General features: G+C 37.3%; 1 protein-coding gene across 1 annotated transcript in view; it reads left to right on the top strand.

Moving 5' to 3' along the window:
• LOC104589495 (ribosome production factor 2 homolog) overlaps window positions 1-14,318 on the top strand; it is a 31,941-nt gene extending 17,623 nt beyond the window's left edge. Inside the window, exons 4-7 of the mRNA XM_010247845.3 lie at window positions 12,932-13,177; window positions 13,261-13,503; window positions 13,638-13,703; window positions 13,832-14,318. Of these exons, the coding sequence (XP_010246147.1) occupies window positions 12,932-13,177; window positions 13,261-13,503; window positions 13,638-13,703; window positions 13,832-13,951 (675 nt within the window). The 3' untranslated portion in view covers window positions 13,952-14,318. The remainder of the gene's footprint in view (window positions 1-12,931; window positions 13,178-13,260; window positions 13,504-13,637; window positions 13,704-13,831) is intronic.
• Window positions 14,319-17,729: the final 3,411 nt, after the last annotated feature.

Below are 17,729 nucleotides of genomic sequence, written 5' to 3'. Positions count from 1 at the left end.
AGTTTTTTATTTTGTTGCTGATATTTGGATGATGATGGAACAAGTTAATAACTGGAAGTAGTTATGAATTTCCCTTGTATGATATGAATGAAGTTTGCTGGGTAGTATGTTTGAGTGAGATAAATGGAAAACATGGCATTGTGGTGCAGGACAAGGAATAATATCTCAAAACTGTAGGTAGACCAGCTTTGGATACTGAGTTAAATTGTAATTACATATCTCTTAATTGATCCTAGTACTAAAAAATAAAAGTAAGTGCCTCAACAAAAATGAATGCTACTGTCTGTAAAGATGGTTATTAATCAAATTCTGCCCGCAATAATTCTTTCCATGAGTTTGAAACTTTCTTGCTCACTCTATCATGTAGTTTTGACTCTTAAAGTTAGGGGTGCAACTTGGACAGGCCTAAGCTAACCTTGGACCAACCCCGCCCACAATTTTACACAACTTGGGCTTGGATTTTGGGTCCTTGGGCTGGGCTTGGGGCCAAAACTCAGAGCTTCCCTATTTTTTGGGCTGGGCCCGGTCCTAGCCCTTGGGGAATGTATTGATTATACATATGTGATTGACTAACCTGAGCTTGGCCTGGGCTTGGACCCAACCCAAGTGTGCCAATGTTCATTTTGGGCAGGGCCTGGTTTGGATAGGTTGGGTTTGACCTTCGGCTTGGTCTGGGGCTCAAGATTTAGTTCAATTCTTAGGTTTGGGCCTAGTTTCACCTTAAACCCGGCACAACTTGCCTGACTTGCTCCCCTTCTTAAAGTTTACAAGACAACTATGTAGCATATACTTTTAAATGGATGCTTCTTTTATTATTTCATAAAATATCATTCTATATTTCTGCAAATTTCACAATGTTTCCATCATGTCTATAACTTTTACAATTTTTCCATATGACATTTGTGACATATTTCCTATATTTTGATAACTGATATTTTCACCAACACTGACATTTAAAACTTGGTTTTGATATATTTGTATTGTTAGGTTTTCTTTTGTTCAATGGTTGTGCTCAGTTACCATCAAATATGGAACTTAGTAAAATTGTTTTTGTTTTCCAAAGACCTGATTGTTTCTCATTTGCTTTAGTGTTTCTGTTGTGCTCTATTTTTGTTCAATTGGTGTATAGTCCTCTGCTTGAATTATTGAGTGGGCTTTGTTTTTATTTAATTCTTTGCTAATAACTTGGTAGGTCCCCGTACAATATGTTTTTTTCTGTGTTCATCTTAATAGCACTGTTGTGGATTAGATGAATGACTGTAAACTTACTCAAGGATGCTGTTTGCACATGTTATGTTGTAGGGTTGTCCTTATTCCATGTATAAAGTCATTGAATTGATTATCATTGAAGTTTCACATTGAATTTTCATGGTGGATTTTAGTTATGAGAATCTCTATTAATTTGATTACTTGCTGCTAGAAATTCATTTGTATAGTTTTCGTTTCGTAGAGACTTTCAGTCTCTTATCATTCTCAGTTATCATCAAATAAGATGGATTTATTAGAAACAGCAACAGAAGATGCTCATGAGTTTTTCAGGTTCCGTTGGGGTGTGTTTTTGAAGGTGGAGATTATATTCCCATTTCAAGATTTCATATCAGTCTTCATGGGCTTTACTGAGCCATGTTTAGGCGTGGGAGGCATACGCCTAGAGGTGCGCGTGGCGCTCCCCAAACACCCGTAGGCGTATGCCAGAGGCGCTGACACCTTTGAGGCGTATGCCTCAGGTGCAAGAGGTGTGCTAGAGGCGTACGCCTCATGTGCCTCTTGCACATCTGATATAAAAAGAAAAAAAAAAAGAAAAAAGAAAAAAAGGAAAGGAAAGGAAAGGAAAAGAAAGGAAAAGAAAGGGAAGGGAAAGAAAAAAGAAAGAGAAGACAAAAAAGAGAAAAGGAAAGGGAAGGGAAAGAAAAAAGAAAGAGAAGAAAAAAAAGAGATAAGGAAAGGGAAGGGAAGAAAAGATAAGGGGAAAGAAGTGGTTTGCCTCCTGTCCCTTCTGATGGGGGGCTCTGCCCCCTAGACTCCCCCCCCTTTCAACTAATGTTATGCATCTTTATTCTTCTTAATATAAAATGTTTTTATTAAAAATAAAGAAAAAATGAGATCCCCCCTTCCTCTTCATCCTTCCTCCTAACTCCCTCCTCTGAAGGAGGCTTACGCCTCCTTGTGTTTGGGAGGCTTACACCTCTTGCGTTTTGAACTACTTCTTACGCCTCTAGGTAGTGGAACGCCTCACGTCATGCCTCCACGTTTTAAAACATTGGTTTAAAAATTAGAGGCAGTCCATGGTGATTCCTACTTCCTTTCATGCCATCTGAGAGGTGCGTGTTTTGTCTTCTAGAATTAACATCTTATTCCAGTTGACATCTATGTCTGCTAACTCTAACAGCTGATGAATTAGCAAGAAGCAGACTTACGAGGCTGAATTCATGTGTTAGGGGTCATCCTTTTAAGTGTAGCCTCTCAAATCGAGTACTAGTATTATGCCAGTATAATTTTTAGAGGATACCCTTTCTATTTGCCCTCCCATGTTGTTAAAAATCATTTTGTCATTGTAATTTCTCAAAAAGACACAATTATGGGTTATTTTATCACATTTTGATGTTATTTTAGTTGTTTTTTATTACCCTTGCAGTCCATCTTCAACTTATTTGATGCTTGTTAAGCAAGTCACTAAGAGCCTAAGACTCCTTAAATCTCACCCTTTTAGAAACTCTAGGTAGTTGTTGTGTGTGTTTATGAAGTGTTGTGCTTAAAGATCCAATAAATATTCTTATTGTTTACCCAAAAGAAGCAATTGCAAAACTCTTACACATAATGATTTCAATGGTAAAGAAATCAAAGATGTAATGGAGGGCTAAAACTGAGAAAGGTTAACGCTGCTTCTTTCTGGCTTAGTTTAATCACACTTGACTCTTCTCCTTTTTTGTCTCGGTTTAGTTACAGTTAGCATAATTACTCTGCTCCTCTAATTTCTTAGTTTGATTATAAAAACTTGATGCACAACAGTTAATTTGGATTTAGTTATTAATTACTAGTATTGTAATGGAAAGAGAATCTTAGGTTAATACCACAAGGACTTTATGGTGCAACAAGGATTAGGAATAGCAGTCTTTCTCAATTAATATATCTTGTGTGGTGACTCCAAGGTGTTAATGGGATGGATATAGAATGGAAAGGTTCTTGAATGTGTAGGTACACCATGAGAGATGTGCAATACTTGGATGGAGAAATGTCAACAAGTTTGGTGTAGGCAAAAAAACAAAAGGTAAAGAATCCTTAGAAGAAGAATATCATTGTGACTCGCAGTTTGTAGATGATGTCATAATGTTTTGTGATGGGGAGGATCATCAAGGTTTAAGAAATATGGAACCCTGTCAGTCCTTCAAAATTAAACTTCTTATTATGGGTTTTGGTGCTAGACAGATGTCTGACCAAGGAAAATCTGTCTATGAGGGGTGTCTGACCAAGGAAAATCTGTCTATGAGGGGCATGCAACTTCATGCTTGAACTGTGGCTTGTGTGGGCACAATCTGGAAATGGTTCCTGTAGGTTCATTGTAATGTCTCTTGTCAAATCTGGGGGTATTTATTCAAACCTGTTAGGATTTACTGGGTCATGCGATGTTCAGTTAAAGAGATTCTGTGGTGTTGTAATCTGCCAGGCTTGAGCAAAAAAAAAAAAGGAATTTGTGTTTGGCGGTCTATTCCTACAGTTGTTTTAAGGACTATTTGGGCTGAGAGGAATAGTCGATTTATGTAACAAGAAGATTTTAGATGAGTTCATCTATTTGGCTGTTGATAGGGTGGTGTCTTGGGTCTCTGTTATGAAAAAGTTTAAGCAACACAATGCTTCTCTGTTTCTTCGCTCTAGAGGGTTGTAAGAGTTTGAAGCTGGTGTCTCCTCCCGAGTGGGGATTGGCCTATTACACACTTAGGTTTACCTCTAGGTGCTAACTCTAGAGCCCCCTCTTTTTGGAACCCAGTGGTGGAAAATTTGAGAAGAGGTTGTTTGTGTTGAAATGGAGATACTTTTCAGCGGTTACTACCTTTCAGTGTTTAGGATGTCCCAAAGTGTAGTTTGGGCTTTGGAGGGTGGAGAAACTGATGAGGGTTCTTTGGGAACTATGGAAAGGGAAGAAAGTTAACTTAATCATTTAAAAGGAAGGACTTAGGGTATAGGGAACTTCAAGGAAAAGAACTTGGCTCTTTATGGGAAACTACTTTGGAAATTACCAAGGGAAATAGATGGGCTTTGGCATGAGGTGGTAGTTTGTATTCATGGGCTCATTGAAAATGATTGGGGGTGCAAGAGTATCTAACAGAACTTCACTTGCCTCTCCTTAGAAAACTATTTGCGGTGTCCCTTGTTTTTTAAATCATATCAAGATGTTCTTTTCTTTGGCAGTAAGATTAAATTTGGGGGAAACCTGTTGATTAGGGATGCACTTCTAAAAGATAGGTTTTCTCTATTTTTGCATTTTCAAGTCTGAAGAGGAGACCAATTTCTGATTTTTTTTTCTACCTCTAATCCTAATGCTGCTCTCCTTGATCCTATTTGGAACTTGGAAGAAGGAATTTGAGGGATTCTGAGTTGGCTCTTTTATCTAACCTCTTGCAAATTCTTGATGGGGTGCTTTTTGTACCTAATAATGATGACATCCGTATTTGGTCTCCAAGTTCTTTTAGGATTTTTCCTTGTGTTTCTTTCTTCAAATTCCTAACCTTGTCTCCTCTTGCTTTGGTTCCATTCCCCTATAAGGAAGTTAGTTCTCTTCCCATACCCTCAATTAAGGGTGTCAATGGACCGGTTTGAAGAAAGGGGAAATCCATCATATGGATTGCCGAACCATGCTAAATGGTTCGGTGAAATTTCAAAAATTTTCTTTTACCCTTCTGGAAATCGTATTCCCAGTTTTAAAAAAACTACATTTTTCAAGGATTGTTCTTGCACCGAACCGGACTAGATTTGAAACCAAAAGGAAGGGAGAAGTATACCTGATACGGAATCCACAGTAGCTCCCAAAGTGGTAGTTCATGCCCAAAGAGTGTACCAAAACCAGCTTCCACTAAAAATGGCACAACTTGATTTGAAGCCGGTTCAGCAACACAATTTTTTAGCAAAAACTATAATCCAACAACTTGGATCGAGCAAGGGTGGTGAGCACGAATTGTATCTTATATTTTTTTTGAAAAAACAGAAATCAGAACTGATCTTTATCAGTTCAAGAACTGGAGGTCGAACTAGGGTTTCTGGGCGGCAAGAGTAGAAGGAGAGAACTGAGAGCAGATTGATAACTAGAGCAGTTTGCCCTCCTCCTTTTATAAGCCTTAAGGATCAGCACTCCTAATCGAATTAGGAGGATCCTCATCCAAATCTTTATTTGTATTTGGACTCTTTAAGTGGATAAGACTTATCCTCTTATCCTAATTGCCGATCCAAACCATATCCATACCCATATTCGCCCATGTGACATGATTGCTTAAGTTGTCATGTGACCACTTGATTAATCTAATTAATCATGGGCTTTAGGCCCATTAAGTAAGTGGCTCACAACCCTAGATAATTGCTGGCCCATTTGGTTCTCTTTGTATGGCGTGAGACCCCAACAATGACCTCACATAAGCCAATATAGGTTCGACCCAGCTTTTGTGAAAAAGCCTGGCCGAATTCACTGTCAAGTACAGTGAACCCCTGAGTCCATTAGTATGGGCTCTTAAATGGGCCCAACATTTACACTAAATGATCCTTGAGTCCAGCCATCCTATGAAGGCCCAAGGTCAATGGACTTAAGTGAGATATAGCCCATTAGGTAAAACATCCCTAAATGGTCTCTTACACTTAACCTCTCAACCCTTAATGATCAATCGCTGCCCGACAGGGAATGGCCTCTCCCCTGGCTACAAGGTGTAGTGTTGCACTCTCTGCTCGGATGGGTCCCGGGAATTAAAACCTTTTGCAAACCTTATATATATATATATTATCATATAAATATATTTTGCAAAACAAATCTCAAACAAGATTGAAATTGACTGCCGGCAGTTTAGTTTCCATCAGAGAGAGTGCAGTCTCGATCATTCACTTTGTCCAACAAAGGGGCTGGTCTTGTCACTATGATTACCCACTCAAGTGAATTCTCAGACTGCCCCAATATACCCAGGTTTTGACCAGCAAAGGACCTCACTGATTGGCATGCAAAGGATCTCACTGATTGGCATATCAAAGACAGCCCAATTTGACACCCAATGCAGTACCATAATTGAGACTAGGGGTTATGTGTAACTTTCCAGTTTTTTCCACCAGTCTCCAAGGTCCAGGACATAACTGGAATATGGCCCAGGTTCAGTGTTTCTAACAAACACGCACTGCATGTGCTTTGGGTCTAACCCTGGCAGCTGAGACATGCTGCCTCAACCTTCTTGGCAGCACATTAGTGTCAACCTTGGCAGGATAAAATTCCCCAAGTCTATCCAACAGCTGAGAACATTTTGAACTAACGAGTCTCATAAGTGTCTAGTTTAAGGGTAATTACACAGAAACACACCAATTATAACATGAATCAATTATGTACTTTATTCATTTACAATAAATGGATATGTACATCAATCTGATTGGAGCTAAGGGTATACCGTCTAACAGGATTGGACCCCGTCCAGTCTAAAATCAATTCGGATGGATTGGACGGACCAACAAGACATATTGGATTGGATCTGGTCCATCCATAACAAATTTATATTGGATTGGCTTGGATTAAGCCAATATCTGGTCCATTGATATACGATAAGAATGTATGTGTCAATGGACTGGGTTTGGGTTGAAACCAATCTAAATCAAAATGATTTTGAACAGATTTGGACGGTCCAGACATTGAATTGGACCAATCAAAATTGGTCCAAAACATTCATTGGATTGGATTGGACCTGGTCCATTTATAATGGACTCACATTGGACTGGATCAGATTGGACCAAATCCAGTCCAATTGACACCCCTACCCCCAACGTTTAGTGCCTTATGTTGAGAAGTATTTCATGGGAATTGTAATAATGTTTTGTTGCAAAGAAGGAATCCTAATTTTGGTTTATCTTCTAACTGGTGCAACTTGTGTGGGTTGAATGGTGAGACTGCATTTCACTTACTAATCTCCTGTCCACTTACCTCTTGTCTTTGGGAATAGTTCTTCTCTTTTTGGTTGTAAGTGGACTTATCCTGTTAGTCTAGACAAGTTTGATCTGTATACTTTCAGTTGACTGAAAAGACAGAGAATCATGTGGAGATGCTTTGATGGAGCTTTGATTTGGAATGTTTGGGAGAAGAGAAACTCATTATTTTTGAGGATGAAAGGAGTAAGGAAGATATCATAGAAATAATAATGATGAGGGTGACACATTTGGTAAAAACTTTGGAGTTGTTTAAGATTTCTCAGTTGATGCTATGTTTAACAATTGGAGAGCAATGGTGGGACCATTGGCAAGGAAGCAAGGGGTGGAAAAGAAGTGGTTGCCTCTGGAAGCTGGATTCTTTAAATTGAACTTTGATGGTAGCAGCTTTGGAAATCTAGGTCCATCTAGAATTGGGGGGGGGGATAAGGAATGAAAAAGGCAGAATTATTGGCTGTAGTTTGTGGGGTGTGTAGAAGGCTAGGGAGATGGGGGTGGAGAAACTTGTAGTTGAAGGGAATTCAAAAATTGTAATTACCTGGTTGTTGAAAATGGAAAAGATTTTGTGGAATGCAGGAATGAGATCAAGAAGTCCAAGCATTTCATGCAGGATATGGAATTGAAGGTTTGATGGTTGATGGATCTGAAGATCAGCAAATAGTTTTGCTGACTATCTTGCAAAGCAAGGAGTAAATAGAAAGCACTTGTTTTGGGTCATGTGGTAAATATTGCGCGGGGAAATACTAAGAGATTGTAAAGGGGTTTGGGATGTGTTGTATTGAATTTTATCTTGTTTTACTTCTTTGAGTTTCTTTAATAAAGTTTCCTATTATTCATCAAAATATAAATAAATATAGCCTTTGGAAGAAGAAATGTTCTCCATATTCTTGAACCAATGGAATGCTAGTAATTTTGGGCTATTTAAAATTTGGTACTATAGTTTGTTGGTTTCTTAGGAATAGAGTTGAGCAATAATTTTCTAAAATTTTCCAAGAAATTAAAAGGCAAAGGAGATGGGGTGGAGAGACTTGTAATTGAAGGGGGCTTGAAAACTGTGATAAGTTGGGTGAACTAGAGGGTCAGGAGATGTGGTGCTCTTGAAATGAGCTTAAGTGATTCAGATCTCATGTTTGGTGTATAAAAAGAGGCAGGTAATTGGAACTTTGAAAGTTGATTTGATGGAACAAACATTTATTTTGGGTAATCATGCATTTATCTACTTTATATCTCTTTGCTTTAAAAAGTGCATTATTCTTTTCTTTCACTTTTCTATTCAGATCTGAATCTCTCCTCATAATTTAGATCCTTTCTGATAAGTGAAATTTGATTAGAGCATTAAACAGAACAGTACAAGCTTCTCAAGGGGAGGCACGAGATGTAACCTCCCACTATAACAAAAAGAAAAATCAAGTTACAGCTGGTTCCAAAACAAATGATTTCTGTTCACCCCTTTCTTAGCTAAAGCATCTGCTGTCCCATTAGCCAACCTTCTCACTCAAACTATCCTTAGGTAGTTAGGTTCATGCCTCTAGTAAACCGTATAATTTCATCTCCTCCCCAAAACACCAAATACTGATTCTGGCTCCTTTAATTGTCCTACCACCAATTTTGAGTCCCCTTCAATTTTCACATGTACCAAGTTCAAATAATGTGCAATCTTTACTCGTTGTAATGCAACAAGCAGCTCATCCTTGATGGAGTTACCCTCACCCACTGGACCTGAGAATAGAGCTATAATATATCTAGATCAATCTCTCAACACCCCTCCAATTCCAGAAGTGCGAGAATCGCCTTGGCTACTTCCATCAAAGTTCAATTTCACAAAGCTTGCATCAGGAGGCTTCCAATTTACCTCCACTCACCTTTCTCCAAATGTCATCAAAGGAGAACTCTTATTCCCATCATGTAGGACTTTCTCCTTCCCATCTGACACCAGAGTTTCAGAGAAATTGGTTGTATTTGGATTTTTCTACCTTTTTCTTCTTTCCCAATCAATATGTTATATTTTACGTTCTCTCAGGAAAAAAAACTAAAAAACAGTTGTATTTTGGTTATGTCCTCCACGGAGATTGACCATAATTTGGAATTGAAAAAGATAATTAGGGGTAGACAAGTTAGTCTAGTCTACCAATGTGAGGTGCTTGGCACATTTATCAACTATACTACCCTAATACCGGTATGTACTCTCTAGCATCAACACTTTTAAAATATTTAAGGTGGTATATTTTAAATAAATTTTACTTCAAAAATATTGAACATGTTAAAAATTTAATTTAAATTTGCCAAGACAGTCTTGGGAAATGACATTTAACCTCAAAAACTAAATATAAACACATGATATAAGCGTATTAAATGGAATATACTTGTGTCTGATTCATGTCCAGAACTTTAGGAAATGGAGAGTTATATCCCCATTTCTCATATGTGTCCATGTCTGTATCCATTCCATTCCTTTATATTTATCAATAAAATTATTTTTTTGAAGAATAAAAGAAAAAATTTAATGATAAAATAAAAAGCAAATTACAACACTGACAGGGGTGTTAAGATAACACCCAAACCCACTACCAACAACAGTAAGGCTTACAACGACACAAGACTAACCAAAAGAAAGACTGAGAATTCCCTCGCCCCCCTTTCATACATTGGATAGTCTTCAGGATCAAATGACTCGTCCTGCCCATCATCTTCCTTGTCCCAAACTTTTTCTTCTTTCCTTTGCAACATCTTCTTCTATTTCTCTTCCTTTTTACACATTCCAAATTTTTCAAAAGCACTTCTAGCGAATTCTTCTCCCCAAAAGAATAGCCGTAAACTCTTACCAATTTTAACCTCCCTGTCCACCAAGGTCTTAATCCCCACTTTCTCCCCCTCCTTGTCAGCTCGTTGAGACAAAGTAAGGCTACTCTCACCAGCTTGACCTCCCTCTTCTCATCCCGACCTTGGTCTAACCTCCGGCCCTTCTTTTGTTAGAGTAGGCTTTATCTCCCCTATGACAACTTGATGCTCCTCCCCTCTCCTTTCATCACCCTTTCTCCTTGCATCTAAGCCTTTTAATGTCTTCCTTCTGTACACTCTCTTATATTTGTTAGAAGGACTTGATCCAATCAAACCGTCTTTTAGCCTTGAGAAAACCTTAGACACATAGACAAGGCTACACATGCTTGTCCCTCTAGCTTCTTTCACTCCTTCTATAGGTCCTACGACACCTTCTTGTTCACAACTCCTCTGCCCTAGATGTACTCCAATCCTACCAGCTGAAATTTCAAACTTTTGATAATCCTCATAGTCCAAAGATGGGTATGTTTTGTCGTTCTTGTCCAAAGCCTCTCTCACAACCTCGTCGCCGTGTTCAGTAGTCGAACTCTTAGCGTCGTCCCCTCCATAGTCGGCCCTACCTAACATTCCTTCATTGTCCTCCCCTTCCCACCTCACTAACTCCTTTCGCGACTTCCCCAAAAACCACCTCCCTTCCTTCTGGCCTTTTGAACCTTCTGAACAAACAACCACTTTCCATGTCTGTGACGAAAAGGAAGAGAGCTCGACTACAAGTCACCAAAAGAGATAAACTTATCTACTCGCTGATTAGGATTTGTCTTCTCTCTTTTCCTTTCATCGTAGTATTCTCTTAGATTAAGAGGTTCAAATGTGTGCCTAAAACATCTAGATCGCTTGAACTTTCTCTTTTTTTTTTTGATGAATATCGCTTAAACTTTCTCTTGTTCGAAACCCTTTTGAAACTATGCTTTGTAGAGAACTCTCCAACATTATTGATGAACATTGTCTTCGAAGCTTGGTCCACAATCGAACCTTCACCATCTTTTCCTGCCCATGCTGTCTCTTCATCTTCTGAAATTCCAACTTTTTCCTTTTCTTTCATCTCCCCATTTCTCTCCCTTCTTTCTACTTCCATGTGTCCTAGTCGATTTGCCTTTCCCACCGATTCGCCCCACCACTTTTATTTCTCTTTGGAACTGTACTTTCATTGTCCATTATGCGGCCCATGGTAAAGACCCCAACCGAACCATAAATATTTTTGCTTCCTAAAATACCCTCGTCTTCAACCTTGCGCCCTACCCCTTCAGTCTGACCAAGGTTCAAAGTATCAGCGTATCGGCCTGTATTGGTTCTCTTTTTTGTGTTTATTTATTTAATTTTCAAAACCGGTTCAGAGGGGTTGGTTTAAGGCCTGACTACCCTTTGAACCATGGCCTGACCCGAAACACCCCCTATAGGGGCATATCGGGAAAGCCCCGATATGATATGTATTGACTGATACATATTGATACTTTGAACCTTGAGTCTGACTTTTTGTCTTCCCTCCACCACCAGAACTCAACCTGATCTTTTGGGTGTCTTCTCTTGACAATTCCATATTTTTGATCCATCTCGTTGTGTAAGATCCTTCTATGACCAATCTCGAGTTGAAAGATTCACTGATGAAACGGAGGGATAGGAAAGTAGGAACAAGGTGGATCTCTTCAAACTTCAATTAAGATACAAGCAGCAGAAAGGTTTCTCCATGATATTGTTCTAGGGTCAACGAATCTGAATCTTCCACATGCGTCTCCCACTATCTTAAAAGTTTGGAAGCTCCATGCATGCAAGAGTATGCCGAAAACAGTAATCCAAACCATATTCAGAGGATCCCATATCCCCGATTGCCCTGACTAAAGGATTCCATCTCCTGATTCTGAGATCAGGTTCTCGAAACTTATTCTGTTCACTCATAAGGATGTTGCTTGTCTCCTCGCTCTTGAAGATGAACAAGAAGAAACCAGCATTTAGCTTCCTCATGTGTAAAGGTTTCTCGGGTCGCCATTCAGCAGCAGCCCACTCTTCGATCTTCTCCACATCTGGGTTGGAATTTACGAAACAACCGACCAAACTATGATTCAGCAGCTTGAGTCGATCTGACTTCTTTATCCAGATTCAGTGTCACTTCCTTCCACATCTTCTATCTCATAGTTGCTTCTACTATTAATCAGGAAGATGTATACGCCTCAAAATATAACTTATAGGTCCTTCTATTTACACCCAAACCCATGAGAAAAGCTGGCTTACCTCTGTACTTGGATCATGAGAAAAGCTGTCTTACCTTATCTACACTAAAGTCTTCGTCTCCTTTCTACTCTCCAGGATTTTTCCTCAATGAAAGAAAGCATTTTTCATGTTTGAATATTCTGGACTTGTAGCCTTCCATAAGGTACAGGAAAAAGTGAATTATCAATTATGCCCGACTTTATACTTTATTTCCCAAGCTACAAATAAAAAGGGGTCATTATTCAATGTTAGTCCCAGCTATCTGGGTTCCTGGAAGGGGTGGACTGGACCTAACTTCAGTATCTTTTGCACAAAGAGGTCATTTACTCGGACTTGCATTTTCAAACTCGTTAGCCTGAGATTTTACCATTGCACCAAGCAATGGCCCTTTAGTTCCCAAATTACATCATCATCATCATTATCATCTTCATCATCATCGTCATCATCATCATGACAGAGGTGTAACACTAGAATTAGCATCAGACCACTTAAATGGGTTACTAGATAAAATTGATATTTATAGGGTGCCATCCTTATACTTGGAGATCATGCTCAAGGTCTATATGTAAGTACCAAATGGTTAGATTTCACTTGTCGAGTTTTTACGGTGCCCAGTGTAGCAAGAGAAAGGTTAAATATGGTTTTCATTCTTCTACTGTTTATTAATACAGCTTATGTTCATGGATACTATTATGACTTTTTTTTCCCTTTTTTTTTTCTTTCCATTCAGTTTGGTTCCCACTCAAAGAAACGCCCCAATAATATAGTTATAGGGCGGACTTATGATCATCACATTTATGATCTTGTTGAGGTTGGAGTGGAGAATTTCAAAACCATGGACTCCTTTTCATATGAAAAGAAAATAGCTCCCCATGTGGGGTCAAAACCTTTCTTTGCTTTTATTGGAGAAGGTTTTGAAAGCATAGAAGAGCTGAAACATTTGAAGGAAGTTTTGCTCGACTTATTCAGGGGAGAGGTACATAATATATTTCAAAATTTCCTTCTTCCTAACGATCAAGAAAGTACAAAACTGAATTAGTATGTTTGTGATTCATGCAGGTTGTAGAGAATTTAAACCTTGCTGGTGTAGACCGGGTATTTGTTTGTACAGCTGTATCCTCAAATAGAGTGTTCTTCACACACTGTGCACTAAGATTAAAAAGGTCAGGCACAATTGTTCCAAGGATGGAGCTGGTGGAAGTGGGCCCATCCATGGATTTAGTAATTCGGCGGCATCGTCTTCCCAACGACAGCCTAAGGAAAGAAGCCATGAAAACTTCTGCTGAAAAGCCTAAGAAAAAGGTTAATCACCAAGTCTTCTCTCTGAAATCCTCTATGCTTTGTGTTGGTTTGTGCACATGCATGTGCAACTATCTTTTCTGTTGTACAGCGAAGCAGAGATGCTTAAGTGATGCGACTTGTTTTACCTTTTTCAGGAGAAAAATGTTAGCCGTGATGCAGTACAAGGAAAAATTGGGAAGATATACATTCCAGATCAAAAGGTAGTGTTTTGTCTTCTGTATCTTCATTTTTTCCTTCCTCTTCGCATGTTCATTGAATTAATCATGGTAGCTTGTAATAAATTTGATTCTCACTTTCATTTTATTTATTTATTTTGCTCGACATCTAGGTTGGTGGTATGGCACTATCAAATAAGGTTAAGGGGCTAAAAAGGGAACGCCGTGAGTCCAAGTTGAAGAATAGTGCAGGTGATCATAGGTCAAAGAAGCAGAAGTCAGATTCTAATTAATTGTGATTTCACTTTGTTGCAATCTTTAGGATGTAGTTGTCACTCATTGTGTTTCTGTTGGTTATGCTAGTATTTTATGTAATTTCTATTAAGTGAAATGAAGAGTAATTTAGGTAAACCATCCAAGGTTTAAAATGTCTTAATGTATCGGGCCATATCGGCTGATACGTACCCTTTTGATAAGAACTTGATACACGGAACACCTATAAATCAATTGTTTCGTTTCTTTTCATATGTATTAGCCGATATGGGCCCGTATCGGGCTGTTTCAGATATGTATCAATCGATACGAGCCTGAAATAGGCTGCTATAAACCGAATTGTTTCGGTTCCCTTTCTTCCATTAATTTTAATTTATATTTAATACCAAATCTCTCTCAATAATGTAGTTTCTTACTCCTATATTTATGTCTAACTTCTCCTTCATTAATTAGTTAATTAGTCTTATATTTAAAGCAAATTTAAATTCAAATTTGAATTTTAGTGCTTAATTCCAATTCCCTCATTATTTCAATTAATTAATGATCATCTCATTAATTTCCTTTAATTTAGTTCTGTTAGTATAAAAACAACAAATGTTAGCAATAACAAGAATTGAACCTTGGTCGCTAGATTTTAACACCCATAACTTTGCCACTAAGCCACTTCGATTTGTTTGTTATAATTATATACATTTTTAGTTTTAAGTAAATTTTATCTTTTCTTAGAGGGGCTTATTAATAAATGCTTTAATTAATTATTAAAATTTATATATTAATAAATATTAAGATAATTTATATTGGTTATTTGAAAATTTATGTATATACATTCCTATTTTAGTTCTTTTTTGCTTTTTTCACATTTTATCTTTTCCTTCATTTTCAACTGTTATTAATTATATCTTGATGTCACATTTTATATAAACATTAAATTATGGTTTTTTACATTTAAATAACTTGTTTATAATCATATCAAACTTGTAAGTATTGTTATTAATATATTTTTTATGATTTATTTGAATTTCCTATGCATATTTTGATTTTTCATTTGTATCTGTGTATCTGAAACATATCTCGATACGTTTCTTAAAATTGTCTTTTCGATGCATATTGCATTTTTGATATTTTGAACCTTCGTTGAATTATCTAAGATTCCTTCATTGGTAAATAATGTGTGATATTTAGGGAAAGGATGACAGATGGGCGTTCCAAAAGAGTTTGAGCTAGGCCGAACCATAAGAAAATCGGTTGAAGAAAAAGTGAATTAGTAGAACAATCCATGCTTGTGCTCGTTGGGTTTAGCTTGGAGTAGAACAAAGCAGACCGGTCCAAATTCAATGTCAAGATATATGACAGAAATTCTTGTGAAAGGTAACACTACCTTCAGATTGGAGTAGCAGTAGTTCTCATCCAAGGAAAGAAAAGCAAGGTAAAGAAATGGCCGGAGTTACCATGGAAGCCTATCACAATATGAGTGCTTCCCACTGAAACAAAGAAAAGCCAGTCACATCAATGGCTAGAGCTTGCACTAAAGTAATTGCTTAGATTTATGAGAGTCCAAGTGATTCTCACCCAAAGAAAGAAAAGAAAGGCGATGCTATAGCCAAGTCCACCAAGAAAGCTGTTGATCGTTTGGCCAAATCCACTAAGAAAGGGTTATTCTCACCCAAAGATGGACAAACATAGAAAAGCAATGGCCAAATCCACCATGAAAAGTAGCTGTTTCTAATAAAGGACATGGTAAGTTACTTCCAGTCTTCGTAATTGTCCTCTGCTTGCAGCACTGAAAAAGAAGAAGAAGAAGAAAGAGTGGGATCAACTTATTAATGATTGTTTTGAATTTTTAAAAGGGTATTTTAGGAATTTTAAGAAATATATTATTCATATCACATGTGAACGGAGTGTGACAGAAAATTAACGGCAAGGGAGGTTTTAAACAATTGTAAAAAATATTAAGGATACTTCAAGGCAATATGTAAAAAGTAAGGGTAGAGTTAGTCAATTTCCTAAATCATAGGGATATATTAAGAAATTTGCCCTTTATTATTTGTCCTTTATTTAATTACATTACCATTAACCTCATAACATCATATTTATTTCTCTTATATACTTTGAGATGTTGTAGATCTATATTCAATAGTAAGGTTAATCATTGAGAACATATTCTTGATTAACTACTAAGTCCATTGGATAAAAGCTTTATTCTGCTACATCTTGATTTAAACTAACAAGAAGGCTTAGATTCAATTTTTGGGGGAAAGGTTTTAAGTTTAACCTTTTAAAGTGTAAGTTTTTTAATATTATACCTAATTCACCACCCCTTGGGTAAGGACATTGGTCCCAACAGGGGGTATGTGTTTGGGGGATGAGTGGGACTGTTAATCCTATGTGTTTTGATGATAACAAACACATTTAGAGTATTAATGGTGTATCTCAGAGTGTAACATCTTTGGCAAGCTTCTTTGTGCTTTAATTGGATATAAAGCTAGAATGCTACAAATGATCAAGTGGAAGCTCTGTTAAGTATCTGTCTGTGCTTCAACATTACACCATCATCAACCTCTCTCTAGTTAAGGAAGCTCTAAGAAATCAAGCATCAAGGTTGTTTAAGAATTTAAAGGCTTTAGAGCCGCTGAATATTGATATGCTACAATAATTCATCAAGGAGTCAATATTTATATAACATGTTGTATTTATTTGGTTTTATATTTTATAGAACCTTGATGTAAATTAGTTGTATGATGCATCTCACAGATGCTAAAAAAGACTAAACTCAGTCATCCATAGAAATCATAATCCTTTGAGTTTGGTTCATTGGATTTTCTAAGCTTAATCATGCTATAAAAGTCAGTAAAACATCTTTGAAAGCCAAAGGAAAAGTTTCTAAAACCTCTTGGAAAAATGTGTCAAGGTTTCAAAGTGTTTAGGTTGTTTGTCAATCAAATTGGACCTAATTGTGAGAAGTAGTTGAATACTCTAGATTTATATATCGGTTAACTATGATAGTCGAGGCATGCATAGCCAAAATTGTGAGACGTAATCAATTTCCCATATTCATGTGTTGATTAACTATGACAACTGAGGCATGCAAATTTCCTACTCTTAGAAGATGTGTTGACTAGTAGTGAACATGTGTCGACTTACTCAAATTGGATGAGTTCATAGGCTTACAAGTTGACTGATAAGTAGAAACACTTGACTAAGGAGAAGAAAGATTCTTTCCTTTGTATTGTAGTAGATTGTTAGAATGTTAGTTGATCTTAATCCTTTATAAATAGTGGTTCTTAGCTTGATTTAAAACAAGTAAAAAACAGATAAAAGTTTGTGAAAAAACAACCAATAATTTTACTTGTACATATTGTAAATAGTTGTTTCTTAGAGAGAGCAAGCTAGAGTTAGAGTCTTCTTGAAGGAGATTCTTGAGTTTCATCAGTTTTAGAGGTGAGTTTTGTTGAAGGCATTGAGTCATCCTCACCCATTTGTTGATCTCTCTCCCTCTCACTATGAGCATTTATGAATACTCTAGCAATTTTTTAGTTTGAATTGTAATTGTTTATATTTACCTAATTACATATCAAGAGAATGCTCTTGCATTGTAAACATGCACCTATGCTTATTAGTGAAACATTTTTGAGCAGGTAGAAGTTGAACACCATTAAGGTCTTGTTGGCTTCTATGTTAAGTCCAACTACAAGGTCTTGTAGGCACTTGGAAGCTCTCTTGGTTTGGGTCTTGTTGGCACTTGTGTAAGTCCAACTAGAAAAGGCATTGCAAGCACCCTTGAAGTCCTATTAGTTAAAG

The sequence above is a fragment of the Nelumbo nucifera genome, chromosome 2 (genome assembly GCF_055504915.1).
Source record: "Nelumbo nucifera cultivar China Antique chromosome 2, China Antique-T2T, whole genome shotgun sequence".
Taxonomy (NCBI): domain Eukaryota; kingdom Viridiplantae; phylum Streptophyta; class Magnoliopsida; order Proteales; family Nelumbonaceae; genus Nelumbo; species Nelumbo nucifera.
Note: the sequence above shows the minus strand (reverse complement) of the source record. Positions and strands in the feature narration are given on the sequence as shown.